This window comes from Hylobates moloch, unplaced genomic scaffold (genome assembly GCF_009828535.3).
Source record: "Hylobates moloch isolate HMO894 unplaced genomic scaffold, HMol_V3 SCAFFOLD_13, whole genome shotgun sequence".
Taxonomy (NCBI): Eukaryota; Metazoa; Chordata; class Mammalia; order Primates; family Hylobatidae; genus Hylobates; species Hylobates moloch.
Window position 1 is genome coordinate 48,710,718 of NW_026652288.1, and position 20,941 is coordinate 48,731,658.

General features: G+C 54.0%; 2 protein-coding genes across 3 annotated transcripts in view; one reads left to right on the forward strand and one right to left on the reverse strand.

Annotated features, from left to right (window-relative positions):
- ANKRD52 (ankyrin repeat domain 52) lies at positions 1 to 20,612 on the forward strand. The gene is made up of 28 exons (XM_032173392.2): positions 1 to 177; positions 509 to 592; positions 1,059 to 1,137; positions 1,335 to 1,405; positions 2,422 to 2,622; positions 3,146 to 3,233; positions 3,378 to 3,520; positions 3,819 to 4,031; positions 4,296 to 4,374; positions 4,690 to 4,804; positions 5,006 to 5,088; positions 5,195 to 5,312; positions 5,522 to 5,590; positions 5,777 to 5,917; positions 5,997 to 6,077; positions 9,498 to 9,609; positions 9,802 to 9,873; positions 10,143 to 10,344; positions 10,593 to 10,680; positions 10,757 to 10,874; positions 12,811 to 13,030; positions 13,215 to 13,302; positions 13,416 to 13,499; positions 13,608 to 13,753; positions 13,970 to 14,052; positions 14,272 to 14,354; positions 14,529 to 14,620; positions 15,013 to 20,612. Exons 1-28 carry the CDS (start codon positions 151 to 153, stop codon positions 15,261 to 15,263), a joined length of 3,231 nt encoding a protein of 1,076 aa, XP_032029283.1. The 5' UTR covers positions 1 to 150; the 3' UTR covers positions 15,264 to 20,612.
- SLC39A5 (solute carrier family 39 member 5) overlaps positions 20,559 to 20,941 on the reverse strand; it is a 7,777-nt gene continuing 7,394 nt past the window's right edge. For both annotated transcript variants that reach the window (XM_032173394.1, XM_032173393.1), the window contains one exon: positions 20,559 to 20,817. In XM_032173394.1, coding sequence (XP_032029285.1) covers positions 20,674 to 20,817 — 144 coding nt within the window. In that variant the 3' untranslated portion in view covers positions 20,559 to 20,673. The remainder of the gene's footprint in view (positions 20,818 to 20,941) is intronic.

The window sequence follows — 20,941 nt, forward strand, 5'->3', positions numbered from 1 at the left end:
GCGACCTCCAGCTCGCCCGCCCCCCGGTAGGCGGGGCCGCGCTCTCCCTGCAGCCGCCGCCGCAGCCGCCGCCTGGGCCGCTCCGTGTCCCCGGTGGAGCCGCCGCCGCCGCCGCCGGGAGCTCGATGCGGACGGAGCCCGGGCCGAGCCATGGGGATCCTCAGCATCACGGACCAGGTCAGCCCTCCTGCCCTTTCCCGCTTACTCCTTCCAGGGCTCGGCGCTGCCGCCACGCGAGCCCGGGGATGTGCGGCCTAGGCTGGGCCCTAGCCCGGGGCTCCCGCAGCTCCCGCCCCGCCCCATGCTGCGCTCCCCTCAACCGAGCTGGTGTCCTTGGGGACCTGGCAACCGGCGGAGGCACCGCGGGAGCCCGCTCCAGCCAGAATCCCCAGAGTGGAGCCCCTCCACGGACTCCCCCCACTCAAACCTGGGTGCTCCCCCACCCCCACCCCCACACTGGTTCCGCTCCGGCTCCAGACTGCTCTCAGAATGCCGGTTCTCTCTGCAGCCGCCCCTGGTCCAGGCCATCTTTAGCCGAGATGTGGAGGAAGTGCGTTCCCTACTCTCGCAGAAGGAGAACATCAATGTGCTGGTGAGTTGGGAGCAGGGAGGATGGCGAGACCGGAATCCTGGCTCCCGTGTTCTGGACCCCTCCCCACCGGTGGGGCGGCTCCGTGTCTCCTCTGCTCAGATGAGGCCGCAGTTCTTTCCATCCTGGAGTGAAAGCCTACTCTGCATTTGGGGATGGAGAGCAGGTCAGGCTTGGAGCCCAGATCACTTGGGCTGGGGATGCCCAGGAACGTTGTTCTCTTCTCAACCTCCGGAGTCTGCAGCGCCCCCACCCCTCCTGGAAAAAGGAGCCGGCTTCTCAGCCCATTGGCCCTGACTCCACCCTCCCTAGGTGCTTGCCTTTGACTCCCAGTACCGGGACTTAGGACGCTGCAGAAACTATGGGAAGAGGTTGTGGGGAAGGGCCTGGAGCTCTGAGGCTTGGGCTGGGGTTCTTGATAGCCCCCTCACCCCGCGCCCATAGTCCCTCCTCTTTTTTGCCTTCCCAGGACCAAGAGAGGCGAACTCCATTGCATGCTGCTGCCTACGTAGGCGATGTCCCCATCCTCCAGTTGCTACTGATGTCAGGTGAAAGTGGGGAGCTGGAAGGTGTGGCACATAGGGAGGGAAAGGAGGGGAGGAGTCTTTTTTGATATTCAAGGATTGCTCTCCTGGGCTTGGTCCAGGCGAGGCTCCAGCTCCATTCAGATTTCCTGGCCTGATTACTGGCTTCCTTCATACCCCCTCCCCACCTTCCATCAAAATAGGAAATTATATCCCCACAGGTGCTAATGTCAATGCTAAGGACACACTGTGGCTGACCCCTCTTCATCGTGCTGCTGCCTCCCGAAACGAGGTATGCACCCCACCTTCTTTTACCCTTTCAAAAAGGATAAGTTGCTTAAAGGTGGAGGTTAAGGGTTAAGGAGCCTCAGTCCTCAGCCCTACAAGCTGTTCTACCCCAGGTAGTGAGGAGATCAAATCTTGGCCCCTCCCTCCTACCCCTAGAACTGGCCGGTAAGGGGGCTGAGTGCTGCCAGCTGATGTGACTCAGGGAGAGCTTAACACTGGGCTGGCAGACTGCGGGGGCCCTGCTGCCAGGCCTGAGTGACTCATCCCTCCCTGGGGGGCCACCTTGAGTCTGATTCCCCTCTGGGCACTGAGATTTCTTTCCTTGTGATGGGGGATGGGTATAGTAATCTGTTGCATCCTTGGCCCTCAAGCAGCTTGAAAGTTGACAGCACAGGGGCCAAACGTATTTCATCAGTTGGGTCCTTTATCCTATTCCCATCAGCCCTGAAGACAGGGAAAGGGGGACCTCCTCCTCAGTTCATCACTTCCCTGGCTCCAGCCACCAGGGGGAGGGGCCGAGGCCAGTGGGAATGAGGTGGGTGGTGGTTAGGAGGGGCATTTTAGCTCGGGAACCAGTATCTGTTTGCTTACTGAGATACTGAAAATAATTTTGGTGCCTATGAGAAGGCTAAAGAGGGTGTTCAGGGCAAGATGTAGCAAGAGCATTTAGTTTTCCTAGAAGTAGTGGGGGTTGGGATGTGTGGATCTCCACATGTGGATTTGTTTGGGAATGGATGTATGTGTGAGTGAAGATTTTCAGGGTCTAAGTTGGTGAGTCAGGTGGCTTGAAGAAGAGCAAAGGGTCCTTGTTTTAATCAGCAAGGTAAGGAAGAGCTTAAGTTCTAAGAAGATCCAGAAGATGGGAAGTAGGTATTCAGAGGCTAGGTATGTTGGAAAAATGAGAAGAGACTCTGCTGGGGAAAATGGGGCTGTAGATGCTATGCTGACCTATTCCTCCTTCCATTTCCTGTTGTTTTACCTCCTGCTCCCACTCTCTCTTTTGTCCCCTGCCCTCAACAGAAGGTGCTGGGGCTGCTGCTGGCACATTCAGCAGATGTGAATGCCCGGGACAAGCTGTGGCAGACACCACTGCACGTGGCTGCTGCCAACCGGGCCACCAAGTGTGCTGAGGCTCTGGCACCCCTGTTGAGCAGCCTCAACGTGGCTGACAGGAGCGGGCGCAGTGCTCTGCACCATGCAGTGCATAGTGGGCATCTTGAGGTGAGGACTGTTCCCATCCAGGCCCAGCTGGGGCTTTCCCTTTTCTTACCTTCCTACTCACCTTTCTCTGTTTCTGGGCCCTCAAGCCTGAAGGAGAAACAGCCCGGATGGTTATATAAACACTTAAGCTCAAGCACTAAATGAATGGTCAGACTAGATTAAAATTCTTAACTTGGACTTCAGGAGGTTGATAAAACCTTGGATTTTGTATGGAAAATATTTGCATACACGCCTTTCTGAAGAGAGTCCATGTCTTTCAGCACATTTGCAAAGACTTACAAGAGTTTAACAACCACCAGATCACCTGAAGAGACTCCCTTGTTTCCCTTAAAGTTCCAAATCTCTCCAGTATCTCCTCCTTAAGTGCCTGCTTCTGCTGTTCCCTCGAGTCTTCCAGGTTGTTTTGCTTATGGAAAAAGGCATTAGGCTGCCTCAGCCTTTTCAGGAGATGAGGCCTCTGCTCTTAGGTAGGTTGAGGGCACGAATCTGGCTCTGAACAGGTGTCTTTCATATCCTGATACAGACAGTGAACCTGCTCCTCAACAAGGGAGCCAGCCTGAATGTGTGTGACAAAAAGGAGCGGCAGCCTCTGCACTGGGCAGCTTTTCTAGGTGAGAGAGAATACACGGGAAAATCAGAAATTTGACATTTAGGATTCCTAGGGCAGGGATATGGGGTTGCAGCCTTTGAAGAGAGGAGTGCAGGGCCTTAGAGTTTACCTTCTACTTCCTTTAGAGTGTCTTCTCTTTTCTCAGGGCACTTGGAGGTCCTGAAACTGCTGGTGGCACGGGGAGCTGACCTCGGCTGCAAGGACCGCAAGGGCTATGGGCTGCTCCATACAGCTGCTGCCAGTGGCCAGATTGAAGTGGTGAAGTACCTGCTTCGGATGGGAGCGGAGGTCAGGGCTTTGAGCTCTGGGGTTGGGAACTATGGGCAGCAAGTAGGAGATTATAGTCTGTTACGGAGATACGAGGTATTGGGATGTTGGTGTAGTTTTGGGAAGTTGGAAGGACGTGGTGGAGAGGGTCTGAATAATGCTTACCTTAACCATAGTACCCTTAGTACCTTAGTACCTTGGGTCAGAAACCCGAGAGGAACTGAGGCAGTCGTTGGATTTCTGGGATCTGTAGGCTATATGTGCTGGCTTCTACTTTGTTTAAACTGATACCGCCTTACTGTCACCCCTGAATATCCAGATCGATGAGCCCAACGCTTTTGGAAACACAGCTTTGCACATCGCCTGCTACCTGGGCCAGGATGCTGTGGCTATTGAGCTGGTGAATGCCGGAGCCAATGTCAACCAGCCGAATGACAAGGGCTTCACGCCACTGCATGTGGCTGCAGTCTCCACCAATGGCGCTCTCTGCTTGGAGCTATTGGTTAATAATGGGGCTGACGTCAACTACCAGGTGCCTGAAGGGATAAAGCTTAGACCAGTGGGGAGCGAAACTTGGATCTAGGGGTCCTGACTGTATCTGGATAGCTCTCTTGGGGAATTATCCACTTGCTTCCTGGGGTAATCAGACCTTGCCAGGGACTCAGGAGAGAGTGGGCTAAGAAGGTGCCATATGACCCTTTTGTCCTTAGAGATATGTCCTTGGAAGGGAGGTAGGGCATTCTCTGTGCTTTGCACTGAAAAAAAACAAAAACAAAAACCCACCATGTTTCCACAGAGCAAAGAAGGGAAAAGTCCTCTGCACATGGCTGCAATCCATGGCCGTTTCACACGCTCCCAGATCCTCATCCAGAATGGTATGGACCTGGGAGACTTTGTGCTCTCATCCCCTCCTCCCCCAAGGAACTCATTTCTAGAATCTAGGGAGATTCCTAACTTCCTTCTCCTGCCCTCTTCCAGTAGGATAGGCCCTTGGAACTCTGACCAAGGGACCTGTGGAAATGGCCCTGCTCTGCCCGGCCCAGTCTCCTAAGGCCTAGAAACAGGATAAAACATGTAGAATCCTGGGCCTGGCACCTGATGCATAGTAGAAACTCAAATCGTGGCTAGCTCGCAAAAGTGGTCTTAAGCCTGAGGTCTGCCTGAGCTTGTGTGTGTGCATCCCCTCACAGGCAGCGAGATTGACTGTGCCGACAAATTTGGGAACACGCCACTGCATGTGGCTGCTCGCTATGGACACGAGCTGCTCATCAGCACCCTCATGACCAACGGCGCAGATACCGCCCGGTGAGTCAGGGCCCCGACTCCACTTCTGGGCTGCCCAGGTCTGCACAGACTGCTCACATCAACCATGGAGGCACAGAGAAGCTTGCCAAGGGGCACCTTGGAGAACCTCCTGCCCTGACTCTAGGGTGGTGGGGGGGCACAGAAGAGGTCTTACTTGGTCCCTCCTTGACCCAAGGACTGAGTCCCTCAACTTCTCTCTAGGCGTGGCATCCATGACATGTTCCCCCTGCACTTAGCTGTTCTCTTTGGATTCTCTGACTGTTGTCGTAAGCTTCTCTCCTCAGGTATGTGCTGATGGGCTGGGGATTTGCAGGTGTATAGGAGAGCAAAGGCCTTTCCCTCCCTGCTGAACACTCTCAGATGTGACCTGTGGCTGTTCTGTGCCTCCAGGTCAGTTGTACAGCATTGTGTCTTCACTCAGCAACGAGCATGTGCTTTCAGCTGGGTTTGACATCAATACACCTGACAACCTTGGCCGTACCTGTCTTCATGCTGCTGCTTCCGGAGGGTAAGTTCTCTTTCTCTCTCCCATGCTTTGAGCAGGGAGCTGGGCAAAGGTCTGGGTCCCTCATTCTTGCCTGCCCAGATCTATTCCCCCTCTCACAATGAAAGCAGTCGCAGCAGAAAGGCCTTGCTAGTTCCATCCATCCTTAGCCCCACCCTAGGCCTGTGGCTTCCCTTTGAGGCTGTAACTCTCTTAACACATCCTTCTTTTAGGAATGTTGAATGTCTTAATTTGCTGTTGAGCAGTGGAGCTGACTTGAGGAGGAGGGACAAATTTGGCAGGTATGCTAATATGCAGGGGTAAACATAGGGAATGTCTGATTAGAGAAACAAATGGTAGAGGGAGGAAGGGTTGAGATTGGAGAGTTAAATAAGGAGAATATTACAAAGCAGCATTTGGCTGCACATCTGATTGCATTCGGATCTGTCTCTGATTCTCTTCCTCACCCTCCTTCACTTCTTCCCCAGGACCCCACTGCACTATGCAGCTGCTAACGGTAGCTACCAGTGTGCAGTAACATTGGTGACTGCTGGGGCAGGTGTCAACGAGGCCGACTGTAAAGGCTGCTCTCCCCTCCACTACGCTGCCGCTTCCGACACTTACAGGAGGTGAGGCTACCAGTCTGGTCCTTCTCAGCCCCATTCACCTCCCTGAGCCTGGCCCTAACTTTCTCTCTCTCTTCCCCAGAGCGGAATCCCATACACCTTCCAGCCATGATGCCGAAGAGGACGAGCCACTGAAGGAGTCCCGCAGGAAGGAGGCCTTCTTGTGAGTAGCAGAGAGGGCCCCTGGGATGTGCTTTCCTGAACCCATGCAAGCTCTGGCCCTACTGTCCTCCTATCTAATCTGAACCTCTACCCTACACTGCTGCTGTCCTGCCAGTCAGCCAGCAGTGTGTCTTGAGCCCTCTGGGTATAGTCCAGAGTGGGCAAAGACAAAAGTATGAGATTGAAGCTCAGGAGCTTCAGGGAAAAAAAAATCCCAAAAGTATGAGACATAGTTCCTTCCCTGAAGGAATGGATTTTTTTTTTGGAGACAGAGTCTCACTCTGTTGCCCAGGCTGGAATGCAGTGGTGTGATCTCGGCTCACCACGCCCGGCCGGTCTTCTTGAGAGGATTAGAAAAGCTAAATGTACAAAATAATTTGTTTATTCCACAAGCATTAATTGAATATTTACTTACTAGGTTCCAAGTACTGTGCTAGATACTAAGGATAAAAGATGAGGCTGGGCGTGATGGCTCAAGCCTGTAATCCTAGCACTTTGGGAGGCTGAGGTAGGCAGATCACCTGAGGTTAGGAGTTCAAGACCAGCCTGACCAACATGGTGAAACCCCATCTCTACTAAAAATACAAAAAATTAACCAGGTGTGGTGGCGCACGCCTGTAATCCCAGCTACTCAGGAGGCCGAGGCAGCAGAGTTGCTTGAGCCAGGGAGGTGGAGGTTGCAGTGAGCCGAGATCACGCCACTGCACTCCAGCCTGGGCAACTGAACAAGACTCTGTCTCGAAAAAATTAAAATTAAAAATAGGCTGGGTGTGGTGGTTCACACCTATAATCCCAGCACTTTGGGAGGCCGAGGCAGGCAGATTATCTGGGGTCAGGAGTTCGAGACCAGCCTGGCCAACGTGGTGAAACCGCGTCTCTACTAAAAATACAAAAATTAGCCGGTCATGGTGGCAGGCACCTGTAGTCCCAGCTACTCGGGTGGCTGAGGCAGGAGAATCACTTGAACCAGGGAGGTGGAGGTTGCAGTGAGCCAAGATCAGGCCAATCCACTCCAGCCTGGGTGACAGAGTGAGACTCTGTCTCCAAAAAAAAAAAATAAATAAAATTAAATAAAAATTTAAAAAGAGGCTGGGCGCGGTGGCTCACGCTTGTAATCCCAGCACTTTGGGAGGCCGAGGCGGGCGGATCACGAGGTCAGGAGATCGAGACCACGGTGAAACCCCGTCTCTACTAAAAATACAAAAAATTAGCCGGGCGTGGTGGCGGGCGCCTGTAGTCCCAGCTACTCAGAGAGGCTGAGGCAGGAGAATGGCGTGAACCCGGGAGGCGGAGCTTGCAGTGAGCCGAGATTGCACCACTGCACTCCAGCCTGGGTGACAGAGTGATACTCCGTCTCAAAAAAAAAAAAAATTTAAAAAGGATGAATTGTCCCAAATTTCTGTCTTTTGAAAACTAATAATCTATTGGGAAAGCTAAATAAAAGGACACTTATGCATACTAATGTAAGATGTTAATGACAGGGGAAACTAGGTATAGAGTATGTGAGAACTCCCTATACTATCTTCACAATTTTTTTTTCTTTTTTTTTTTTTAATTAATTTATTTTGTAGGTCAGGGATCTCTTTATGTTGCCCACACCGGTCTCGAACTCCTGGGCTCAAGCAATCCTCCTGCCTCAGACTCCCAAAGTGCTGGGATTACAGATATGAGCCACCACACCTAGCCCAAAATTTTTCTATAATAATATTCTAAAACAAAAAGTTTATTTTTTGCTGGGCATGGTGGCACATGCATATATTCCCAGTTACTCAGGAGGCAGGTGCAGGTAAGGCAGGAGGATCATGCAAACCCAGGAGTTTGAGGCTGTAGTGCACTATGATCATGCCTATGAATAGCCACTGCACCCCAGCCTGGGCAGCATAGTGAGACCCCGTCTCTAAAGAAAACCCCACAAAAATCAGCTAGGCACAGTGACTCATGCCTGTAATCCCAGCACTGAGGTGGGAGGATTGCTTGAGCCCAAGAGTATGAGACCAGCCTGGCTAACACATAATGAGAACCCATCTCTATTTTATTTAATTAAATTTATTTATTTATTTATTTATTTATTTGAGATGGAGTCTTGCTCTGTCACCCAGGCTCTAGTGCAGTTGCGTGATCTCAGCTCACTGCAACCTCTACCTCCGGGGTTCAAGCGATTCTCCTGCCTCTTCCTCCTGAGTAGCTGGGATTACAGGTGCCTACCACTACGCCCGGCTAATTTTTTTTTTCTTTTTTTTTTTTTTTTTTGAAGACCAAGTCTCACTCTGTTACCCAGGCTGGAGTGCAGTGGCATGATCTTGGCTCACTGCAACCTCCACCTCCTGGGTTCAAGCAATTCTGTCTCAGCCTCCTGAGTAGCTGGGAATACAGGTGCACGCTGCCACACCCGGCTAAATTTTTGTATTTTAGTACAGATGGGGTTTCATCGTGTTGCCCAGGCTGGTCTCGAACTCCTGAGCTCAGGTGATCCACCTGCCTTGGCCTCCCAAAGTGCTAGGATTGCAGGTGTAAGCCACCATGCCCAGCCTAATTTTTGTATTTTTAGTAGAGACAGGGTTTCGCCATGTTGGCCAGGCTGGCCACGAACTCCTGACCGCAGGTGATCTGCCCACCTCAGCCTCCCAAAGTGCTGGGATTATAAGCGTGAGCGACCGAGCCAGGCCCCTGTCTCTATTTAAAATAAGTAAATTAAAATTTTTTTTTTTAAGATTTATTTTTTAAAAAAGGACACTAAAATCCAAGAGGCTCAGCTGTTACCTTCAGCAAGTTACTTCTTTATGCCTCAATTTCATCATCCACAGTAAGGATAAAAATAGTATCTACTTCATAGGATCTTTATGAGGATTAAATTATTTAATATACACGAAGTACTTAGAACTGTGCTTGACAGTAAGTGCTACTTTATTATTATTACTACTACTACAACTACTACTAAGGTATGAGAAGACTGCCAAGGGAGCACAGAGGAAGAGGCACCTTCCCCAGGGAAGGCTGGGAAAGGCCTCACAGAGGAGAGAAGCTGGGACTGAGTTTGAGATGAACAGGACTTATTCGGGTGGGCTGGGAGGAGAAAGCATCGTAGGGCAGGGGTTGGCGTGCCTGGAGGTGGGGAAAGCATGTTGGTCAGCGGAAGGCTGATAACTGAACATCATGCTCTAGGTTCTCTAGGAGAGCATTCAGAGGATAAAGGAGGGCATTGAAGCCAGAGGGGTTCAGGGCAGACCTTGAGAAGGTAAAGTGGGTCTGGAGCTGGCATTGGAGAATGGGTAGGATTTAGAGAACCTACCTAGAGCTGAGGATGGGTGGCGGCCAGGTAGGCCTGGAGGGGTTCCCTTGGTCCTCTCCTCTGGCCCTCCCAGAACTGTGCCCTCCTGGGCTGGGCCTGTCCCTGCCTCACAGTCTACCCCCGGCTCCTCAGCTGTCTGGAGTTCTTACTGGATAACGGTGCAGACCCCTCCCTGCGGGACAGGCAGGGCTACACAGCTGTGCACTATGCAGCCGCCTATGGCAACAGACAGAACCTCGAACTGGTATGTGTTGGGGCCCGGCCTGCAGGAGGGGAGGCAGGGGCGGGGCACAGGGTTTGTGGATTCCGAAACTAAGGGTTCAATCAAATGTGGTCTTTAGATCCAGAGGCTTAGTGGGGATTACTGCGAGTCGGGGACTGAGGTACTATCTTGGGAGTTCCAGAGTCTCAGCACCTACTTTCCTGTCCTTTGCAGCTCTTAGAAATGTCCTTTAACTGCCTGGAGGATGTGGAGAGCACCATTCCAGTCAGCCCTTTGCACTTAGCTGTGAGTCCCACGTCTTTTTCTGTTGCCTTCCTTGTCCTCCCTGTTCCCAGGCCCTAACAAAGGTGCCAGCACTTGTGAAGTTATCCTTGCTTCTGCCTTTTTGTGGGAGAGGGGATAAGCCCAGTGCAGGCTAGGAAGCCTTGAGGGGCCCAAGGAGCTTGTCGAGGACTAAGACCTTGAGCTTCCCAGGGACCCCAAGAGCAGAGAAGGGGAAGGGAGGAGCAGGGAAGGTCCCGAGCTGTGTGCACTGGTTGCCTGCGCCCCGCCAGGCCTACAACGGTCACTGTGAAGCCTTGAAGACGCTGGCGGAGACGCTGGTGAATCTGGACGTAAGGGACCACAAGGGCCGGACCGCACTCTTCCTGGCCACGGAGCGCGGCTCTACTGAGTGTGTGGAGGTGCTTACAGCCCACGGCGCCTCTGCCCTCATCAAGGAGCGCAAGCGCAAGTGGACGCCCCTGCACGCTGCTGGTTAGTGCCCACTTTAGGCTGCTGCCCTACCCTTGCCATGCCAGATCCCTCCTGGATGGGAATGGGGCTGGAAAGTGGAGTAGGGTGAGGAGAATGGAGACTTCAAGCCCTGATTCATAGCTTCCTATCCTCAGAGATTTCTCCATGGCCCAGGTCTTCCTATAACATTGACCCCAAGTCCTTTAGGCTTGACCTTGCCTCCCTTCTTCCTCCTGGCCCTGCCCTGACACGGGGTCCCTTTCCCCTAGCTGCCTCTGGCCACACTGACTCCCTGCACTTGCTGATCGACAGTGGGGAACGAGCTGACATCACAGATGTCATGGATGCCTATGGACAGTGAGTGTGGGCCAGGGTGGGGTGCAGGTTTTCGAGTCCTTGCGGGATCCTCACTTCTCCTCCTGCCTTTCTGTAGGACCCCACTGATGCTGGCCATCATGAATGGCCATGTGGACTGTGTACATCTGCTGCTAGAGAAAGGATCCACAGCTGATGCTGCTGACCTCCGGGGCCGCACCGCCCTCCACCGCGGGGTGAGTGAGCTTCTAGGGGGGATTGTTTGCACATGGGCCTCAGTGTGGGAGCATGGGACTCACCAGCAGTAGGGAATCCAGTTGTCTAGGAGGCAAGCCAGGATTTTGTGCCCAGTCTTTTTTCTTTTTTCTTTTCTTTTTTTTTTGAGACAGGGTCTCACTCCCATTGCCCAGGTTGGAGTGCAGTGACACTATCACAGCTCACTGCAGCCTTGACTTCCTGGGCTCAGGTGATCCTCGCACCTCAGCCTCCTAAGTAGCTGAAACTATAGGCACATGCCACCATGCCCAGCTAATTTTTGTATTTTTTGTAGATATGGGGTCTTACCATCTTGCCCAAGCTGGTCTTGAACTCCTGGGTTCAAGTGATCCCCCTACCTTGGCCTCCCAAAGTGCTGGGATTACAGGCACGAGCCACCAGGCCCACGCTGTGCCCAGGATCTTATTGAGCTTTGTGCTTGCTCCAGGATGAGTCCCTGATGTCCCCAGCTGATTTCCCTGATATCTGTGCTTTATTTATTATTATTATTATTTTTGAGACAGAGTCTCGTTCTGTCGCCCAGGCTGGAGTGCAGTGGTGTGATCTCGGCTCACTGCAACCTCCGCCTCCTGGGCAATTCTCCTGCCTCAGCCTCCCGAGTAGCTGGGATTACAGGTGCCTGCCACCACGCCCGGCTAATTTTTGTATTTTTAGTAGAGACAGGGTTTCACTGTGTTAGCCAGGGTAGTCTCAGTCTCCTGATGATGAGATCCACCAGCCTTGGTCTCCCAAAGGGTTGGGATTACAGGCGTGACCCACTGTGCCTGGCCAATATCTGTGCTTTGTAATCACGTACAACTGAGTGCTCACCACCCAGACTCTACCTGGGATACCCTGCTGGCCCCAACCCATCGCATAATGTCGCCACAACCTAGATCCTCTTCCGTGACCACCTGTCCTAAGCTGCCTCCTCCTCCCATAAGATTTTTTGATCCCTTGGTCTCCTTCTTCTCTCCATTTAGTCTTTCACTCCAGAGCTCCAGTGTTAACTCTTAGTATCCTGATTGTCTGTTGGCATAGAGAGAGTCAAGGAGGGAGATGTGGGTCCCTAATACTTAGAATTGTTGTTGTAAAGGGCTGGGCATGGTGGCTCACATCTGTAATCCCAGCACTTTGGAAGGCCAAGGCGGGCAGATCACCTGAAGTCAGAAGTTTGAGACCAGCCTGGCCAACATAGTGAAACTTCATCTCTACCAAAAATACAAAAATTAATTGGGTGTGGTGGTGCATGCCTATAATCCCAGCTACTTGGGAGGCTGAGACAGGAGAATTGCTGGAACCCGGGAGGCGGAGGTTGCAGTGAGCCAAGATCGCACCATTGCACTCCAGCCTGGGTGATAGAGTGAGACTCCGTCTCAAAAAAAAAAAAAAAAGGCCTGTAGTCCAGTGCGGAGAGGTGAGGCAGAGAATGGGTGAACCGGGGAGTTGCAGTGAGCCAAGTTGGCCATATACTCCGTCTCAAAAAAAAAAAAAAAAAGACAAGGATTGAGGCCAGTGGCTCGCGCCTGTAATCTCAGCACTTTGGGAGGCCAAGGCAGGCGGATCATGAGGTCAGGAGATCAAGACCATCCTGGCTAACATGGTGAAACCCCGTCTCTACTAAAAATACAAAAAAAATTAGCCGGCTATGGTGGCACCTGCCTGTAATCCCAGCTACTCGGGAGGCTGAGGCAGGAGAATCGCTTGAACCCGGGAGGCAGAGGTTGCAGTGAGCCGAGATTATGCCACTGCACTCCAGCCTGGGCGACAGAGCAAGACTCTGTCTCCAAAAAAAAAAAAAAAAAGACAAGGATTGGAGCCCTGGAAGTGGTTCTTACTCCTGAGCCAGACTCCAGCAACAGGCCAGTGGAAAAGGAGGAGCTTTTCATCCCCCTCACACCCCTCTGTTACTCATAGGCAGTGACTGGCTGTGAGGACTGCCTGGCTGCCCTGCTGGACCACGACGCATTTGTGCTGTGCCGAGACTTTAAGGGCCGCACGCCCATTCACCTGGCCTCAGCCTGTGGCCACACTGCAGTACTGCGGACCCTGCTGCAGGCTGCCCTTTCCACAGATCCCCTGGATGCCGGGGTGGATTACAGCGGATACTCGCCCATGCACTGGGCCTCCTACACTGGTACTAGACTGGGGCCTCCACAGGCACAGGAGTGTGTGTTGGAGTGTGTGTAGAGGAGGACAGGTGGGTTGTCGGGGGGGACCTGGGTTGATCTGAATCTGGAAGTAGAATGGAGTGTCAGGACACAGGACAGACAGGGAACCTTGCCATTTTTTTTCCATCACTATTCCTTCCTCATGCCCAGGACATGAAGATTGTCTGGAGTTGTTACTTGAACACAGCCCGTTTTCATACCTGGAAGGAAACCCCTTCACTCCTTTGCACTGTGCAGTGTAAGTCCCTTCTGCTGCGTCAGCCCTTCTCGCGAGGGCCCATGACTTGAGCTTAGGACAGGTAGCCTACTTCCCTTGTCCTTCCTGATGACCCCTCCTCCCTCTTCCTCTAGGATTAATAACCAGGACAGCACCACAGAGATGCTGCTGGGAGCTCTGGGTGCCAAGATTGTGAACAGCCGAGATGCCAAAGGACGGTGAGTGATGGAAGACTTGGGAAGAAGCCCAGTTGCCTCTCGCTTCCTCTTTCTGCTTGGGCAGTATACTCTTCCCTATTTTAATCTACCCTGATCCCCGCCTTACAGGACCCCCCTTCACGCCGCTGCCTTCGCGGACAATGTCTCTGGGCTCCGGATGCTGTTGCAGCATCAAGCCGAGGTGAACGCCACTGACCACACTGGCCGCACTGCGCTCATGACGGCGGCTGAGAACGGGCAGACCGCTGCTGTGGGTGTGTAGGGGCCACTTGTGGAAGGGAGGAGCTCCCCTGGGGCATTTGCAGGATGGGTCAGTCCTGCCTGTGGAGGCTGGCTGGGGCTGGGGTTCAGAAAGCAGGAGGGTTGTCTTTGGATGTCTCGCCATCTGCAGACGGGATGCAAAGTGGAGAGCCGGGATGGCTGCTGCTCTGGAGGGAGGGGTCAGTCCCTCTATCACATTTCTCTCGTAGAATTTCTGCTGTATCGAGGGAAGGCAGACCTTACTGTGTTGGATGAGAACAAAAACACGGCCCTCCACTTGGCTTGTAGCAAGGTACTCACCTGAAGTGATTGGGGGACTGCATAAGGGGCAGAGCTTGGTGAAGAGAAGTAGGTCTCGGTTGCAGAGGGGACTGGCGCAGAAGTGAGGATTGTCCAGCCTATCTAACTGGTGGGGCAGCTGTTTGTCCTCCTGTTACTCTCCCCAACTCCTGCCCTGCACCCTGCCACGTTTCTACTTCACAAGTCTCCACTCTCTGTTCACCTCCCTCAGGGCCATGAGAAATGTGCCCTCATGATCCTGGCAGAAACCCAAGACCTTGGCCTTATCAATGCTACCAACAGTGCGCTGCAGATGTGAGTGCCTGGGGAAGGGGGCTTCTGGCTGGGGGAAACCAGTGGGTGATGAAAGAGTGGCCGCTGTTCAGAGGCTCTCTGGAGCCCATAGTATTTGTTCAGCACCCTTGCCACCCTCTCTGGAGGTGGAAGGGCAGCTTAGCATCAAGCTCCTTCTTTTTCCTTTTTTCCAAGGCCACTCCACATTGCTGCCCGGAATGGTCTAGCTTCTGTGGTACAGGCCCTGCTGAGTCGTGGGGCCACAGTGCTGGCTGTGGATGAAGAAGGTGGGTGGGGTCTGGGGCCCCCTGCCTCTCTTGGGTTTGGGGTCGGGGACATTCTTCAGGAGGTGACTTCTTAATCTTGCTATACATGGGATTTTCTTCCCAAGGGAACTCTTCGGAGCAGGGAGCCCACACCAGTACTCTGGAGTCTCAGAGGGGAGCCAGCAGGGTCAGGAGGGCTCCACACCCTAGGCTTTGACTCCCATGCCCGCCCTTTAACTCGTACTTAGAGAATCTGCCTGTCCGCCTTCCTGGGCCCTTGTCACCCTTGGATTCTGCCCCTGCTGGATACCTGCCTGCCTTGGCTCCCTCCACAGAGAAGAGACTTCAGAGCTTGGGGGGGGCTGGCTGGGATACAGGACTCCATACCTCAGTTCTCCTTCTTGGCCCTGCAGGTCACACCCCAGCACTGGCCTGTGCCCCCAACAAAGATGTGGCAGACTGCCTGGCCTTGATCCTTTCCACCATGAAGCCTTTCCCACCCAAGGACACCGTCAGTCCTTTCAGCTTCAGCCTGCTCAAGAACTGCAGCATTGCAGCTGCCAAGACGGTGGGTGGCTGCGGCGCCCTGCCCCATGGGGCCTCCTGCCCCTACAGCCAGGAGCGGCCCGGCGCCATTGGGTTAGATGGCTGCTACTCTGAGTAGCCCCCTCCAGTGTCCCTCCCCCGCCGGTGGCTTGATATCTAATTCTATTTATTTAGAAAAAGTCTAAACATTTAGGGCACTTTAAAGGAGAACACGACTGGGTGGAGGGGGCGGAGGGGAAGGAAGCCCTGGGGAGCAGCTGCTCACCCCTTTGCCACACCATCTTGGCCTGGCAGGGGTCTGGGACTGACAGGGAGCACCCCAGGCCCTTGGTACCCCCAGGGCGACCCCTTCTGCCAAGTGTCCCAAAATGATTGCTAAATGCCTGGCTCCCCCACTCTTTGACTCCATCTCTTGGTTCCCTCTTTCTGCTGCCAGCTCCCCCGACTCTTCCCTGGGGACTCCTCTCTGTGTCCCCCTTCTCCCCTGCCCCTCCTGCCAGGCAGATCCCTACTTCTTCCATACCCATCACTGCCTCCCTGCTCGGCCGGTCCCTCCATCCCCGCAGCAGTGAGAAGCCTTAATTTCTGGTACTGTGTGAGCACTCTGGGGGTGTCCCCCTCCCCCTTCAGGGGCAGCTAGAGGATGAGGGGGGAGGATATTTAGCACTGGGGCCTGGAGCTTTTTCCCCACTTCTGTACCCTATCACCCCTAAGGTTCAAATGCAAAACACTTGAAGCAGCAACTACTGTACCTGGGCCCCAATCCTGCACTCTCCCCTGGCTCCTCATATGCAAATCAAGGGCTGGTTCTGCCCCCACAGCCTGCCCCCTCCCTCTTCCCTCCCACTCCTAGCCTGGCCCCTAACCACGCACTTTAACCTTGCTTCTTTCTTTTATCTTCTTTTGGGAGGGCAGAGCCTGTGGTCATTCCTGCCCTGGCTCTCCTTTCCTTGAACTTTGAGGCTTGTCATGAATTTTTAAGTAAGCGTTTTATCCTTTAGGGGAAGAAACAAATTAATTTTCTGCCCATTTCAAAACCACAGCCCTAGTATGTCCACTGTGTTTCAGGCATGTGTTTGCATGTATATGGAGGGAGGGACCATGTTCTTCCTCCTGTGCCCCCAAGCCCATAGTTTATCTGTGCTCCCTATCTGCCTCCACCTTCTGTTATGTCCAAGAGTACCCACTGCCCCAGTCACTCCTGATCTGAAGCCAAAGATGGTAGGAGGGGCAGGGCTGACAAGGGACCGTGGCTACTCGGGACCCAGGCTTCCCCTCCAGTGTGAGGAAGAAGCTCTGACCCAGAGAGAGATGAATAGGTACTGGGGCTTGGTCCCTGCCTTCCCAGCAGGGAGGAAAGATGGGATTGAGCTAGGGGCTGCACTGTTAAGATTTCTAAAAGTCGCACCCCAAAAGCCAAACTGGGCTGGAGTGAAGAGGGGGCAGTTTTCTCTCTAAATGTAGCATTGAATTTGGCCCTGGTCCCTTTAAGTGCTCTGTCCACCCATCTCCTAGTGCAGCCTCCTGGACAGTTGGACCCACTCCTGCAGCCCAGTGTTCCCTTCCTCACACTCAATACCTCAGCCAGGGGCCAAGACACAGAACTTGAATAGAGGTCATGCCCCCTCCGCCCCCACAGTGCATCCTTGCCCAGTTTGGCTGCCATCAGTATTGTCCCCTGACAACTGGACAGGCTTCGTTTACACAGTACAGGGTCTCCCCCTGAGGGGGGATCCTTCAGCCTCCCTCCCCTACCCAAGTTTGCTTTATTCACAGTCTTACCCATCTTTTAGTTGTATACCCTGAATGTCTTGCCACCCTTGTCAAGGGTGGGCTGAGGGGAGGGGGGCGTCCCAGGGACCCCCTTCCTCCCCAACAGATACCTTTAACCATACCTCATGCTGGTTTCCAGAAGCCTGGGGTGTTGTCCAAGTCCTTATCTTTTCATGATCCCTTTTGATCCCCTGTCTCTCTGTGTCTTGCTTCTCCCAACCCTCAGTTCCTAAATCATTTCAAGGCTTCCAAATGACCATTATTGATGAGAAGGATTGTGCAGCTTTTAGTTTTTATTTTTATTTTCAAAGCCAAAGGGCCTTGTGACGCCCCTCTTGCCCACCTCCCTCCACACCGTGTCCTCCCCTATATGACAATCAATGTGACCTCTCTTAAGGGCTGCAGCCCCCATCCCCAACCCTGCTGGCTCTGCAAAGCTTGCCTTCCCTTCAATTCTCTCTCCTGAAATCTTCCCATTCCACCCCCTCCCTCTCATCTTGGTGCTGGGAATTAGGTGGTGGGGGGCAAGGGGAGTGAGGAGATGGGTCCTCCAGAGAGAACTTGCGGGGTGAGTCGTGTTCTCCTTTCGTGACGTTTGGCGATGGCGGGAAGCATCTGAGTGTCAGGAGCCCCGTTGTCTTGCTAGATGAGATTTCTGGGGGCTGTCTGCTCCCTGCTGCCCTCAGCGCACTGTCAGCAGTGCTGGGAGGTGGTGGGGAGTCCTCTGTCCCTCCATGTGTGGCTGTGAGGAAGCCTGGGGGACAAGCAGCCTCCTCTCCTTATGCCAAAGGAAACCCCACGCCCCACCCTGGGCTCCCCAGCCCTAGTGTTTTTTGAAGCATTTTGACCATTCTCATGGCCACTGCATATTTATTTTAATGTTAAGATTTTTTTTAAACCTCTTTGACTTAAACGGGTGTGGAGAAGTAAAACAGGCAGAATGCCCCCCAGTCTTCATGGGGGAGGGTGGGGAGGGAACAGCGCCTTCCCTTTGCCCTCCCACTCCCCCCTCTCCCCACCACAGCTCTAAAGCACTTGCTTCAAGTAATAAGCACTTTTGTGAAAAGGCCTATTTTAAGCGAGGACCCTGGGAGCAGCCCCAGGTCCCAGCAAAGGAAACAGAGCGAGGGCAACATAGGAGACAGGGAAACAGACGTGTGAATCAGAGGGTGAGATGGAAAAAGCCAGTTTTTAGTTTCTGATTTTTGGGGAGCTATTTCTGATTGGGCGGTGGCTCTGGTAGGGTCATATACTATCCTTCAGAAAAATGAATGGCACAAACTGTGGGTCCCAGGAAGGACCAGCAGACCCGGGTCACTGCCACTGTCCACTGAGACTGACGGGCCACCTCCCCCACCCCGTGGCCCCCTGAGCCATAGGACTGCTGAAAACCACTGAATGTACAGCCCAGGTTGGGGTGGGGAGCAGCCCCTGGGGGAGGGGGCTTCTCCTTTTGTTTGGTGCTGTGGGGGGTGGGAGAGACGAGACTGAGGGACTGCCACCCCATGTAGATGTGTTTCTTGGGGTGGAGGGGCTGAGGAGGGCCTACCTCCCTCTCCAACCCCAGCCATGGCCCCTCTTCCTTCCTCACCCCTATCCGTTTTGACTGTAAGTCCAGCTCACCTTTGCCTTCAATATGTAACCAAAGGAAAACTCAATACTGTTTCCACCACTGTCTGCCCACCCGAGCACCTTCTTACTCCCTGGACCTAGAAGGGGAGAAGAGGCTGGGGGTGGGGTGGATGGGGCCAGAGTGAACGGTTCTACAGCTGTATCCCCAAAACCTCCTCCAGGGTCTTAGAAGGGGTCCTGCGAGGTGGAATTGGGGCCGGGCTGGCAGGGCTGAGTTTGCGCACTGTGTATCTTATGCACATGAGTGTTTTTGTCTAAATGACTCCAGTGACTGCTCCAGCGGGGAGGCCCCTTCCTCCTTCCCTCTCAGCCATTTCTCACCCGCTTCCCATACCCAGTGTTCATCCCCTACCTCCCCTTCCCACCGCAAAGGAAAATAGCCTTACAGACCCTAGCCCAGAAACCCTACTCCTGGGGCAAACCAGTATGGGCCCCCATCCCGCCTAGTTTGAACCCTACCTTTTAAGAAGGAGGGATAAGGAACAAAGCAGCCCCTTCCCCTCTAATTGTGGTGGCTCCAGCCTTCTGCAGCCTTGACCCAGGTTGGGCAAGGGCGGAGGTGAGGAATCTTTGAGGACCAAGCCCAGTGGTCTGGGAAGCGGGAGGTAGAGAGGGAAGGGTCTGCCTTGGGGGCTCCCTCCTCCCAACCCAACCCCTAGAGAAGCGACCAAATCCCAGAGATGGGGTGAAGCTGGGGTGGGGAGGGTCTGCTCTTTGAATTACTTGAAGGTACTGACTCCAAGGCTGCTGTTGCCCACTTAGGTGTGAGGGGGACACTGTCACTGCATTTGGGAGGGCAGAGGGTGGCGGGTGACCAGAGGATCCACCTTGGCCCTCACCCACTCCTGCTAGGCCCTTTCCCTGGGGAATCTGGAAGCCTGACTTTGCCCCCAGGGAAGTTGGGGAGCGCCTTCCCTCCCTTCTCCACCCCTCACTCTGGGCACCCTCTCCAATTGCACTAAAGTAGCTGTTGTGCCAGTCTGCCCCCCACAAGGGGGGAGGTCTCTGCTTCCAGTCTTCTTCCCCCGCTGCCTCTGCTCCCACCCTGGACAATCTCCTTATTTCCCTTGTGTTCCTGGATAGCTCAGCTTTGTATGTGTGTTTGGGGGGTGGGGGTGGGTTCTGGCTGGAGTGGGTTTGGCAGGGGTTTGGGAAGGGTTAGGGGAGGATGGAGGATGAAGTCTCCTACCCCCTTCCCCAGCTCCAGGCCACAGAAGCCTGGGAAGGGAGGGTGCCTACTCTCGCTGCTGTGTGTCTTGCAGATGTGCCAAAATGGGGGTGGGTGGGAGGGGAGGGTGCCTGGCAGAGCAGCCCCTGGGGTGGCTCTCTCAAAGCAATATAGTTCCCCTGCGGGGGACAGCAAGACAGGGGAGAGGGTTGGGGTGGGGACCTGGGGGTTCCCCATGTACAGCTGTGTATATTCAGGGGTGTTCTCTGTCTGGTACCCGCTGTGGGCATCTATGTGTGTGTGAACCTCCCCTTCCCCATGCCCTGCATGACCTGTGATGCTGCAGACACCACCATCCTGTGTGCAGGTGTGTGTTGGGGGGCACGGAGGGGCATGTTCCATGTCCTGTTGCACCCTCCACCCTGTGACCCATGTACTCGGTTGTAGGAAGTAAAGAGAACTGAGCACAATTCACTGGATTCTAGTGGAATCTTTCTCTAAGCAATTTTCCCATTCCTGCCTCTCCCTGCCCCGGAACCACCTGTGGTGCTAGTGTTGGGATCGGGGGCGTTTAACGCTGGTGGGCAGCAATAAGGGGCCGATGTGCCCAGATGCCTGCATCCCCAGGGTGCCGAGGGCAGCAGGAAAAAGTGGGGACCTCGGTGCATTTGCCCCACCCCTCCCCTCCCTGGGCTAAAGCACAATGTTCTCCCTGCAGATTAATGACCCTGCACCCTCCAGGCCCCTACTCACATCCTCCCCCAACCGGCTTCGGGTCCTCCCACCACACTCTGGTTTTCTATGCTGTTTTGGTGCAAGTACAACTGTCGTAGTCATGGCTTTGGGATGGGTTCTGTTTATTAAAATCCTATTGCTCCTACTGGCCCTGTGTCCCGCCTCCATTCCTGTGGTTGGGGGGAAGGAAGGGCAACCCGACCCCTTTCCACTGGCCCCGTCAGCCCTCAGTGGTCACGGGCAGTAGCCGCTCCTCCAGCAGGGCTATGGCAAGCATGAGGCCGCCCCCCAGCAGCAGCCCCAGCCCCTGCAGGAGCACATGGGGCGTAGGCAGGGGCTCCGGAGGACGAAGCAGGGCTGGTAGCTGAAAGAAAAAGAGGATGTCAGGATTCTGGCCTTGCCCCTGACCTCTCAACACCAGAGGAAGGGTATCAGAAAGCATCAGCAGCCCCCACCCAAACACCTCAGTCCCTTGTTTCTCAGACTTT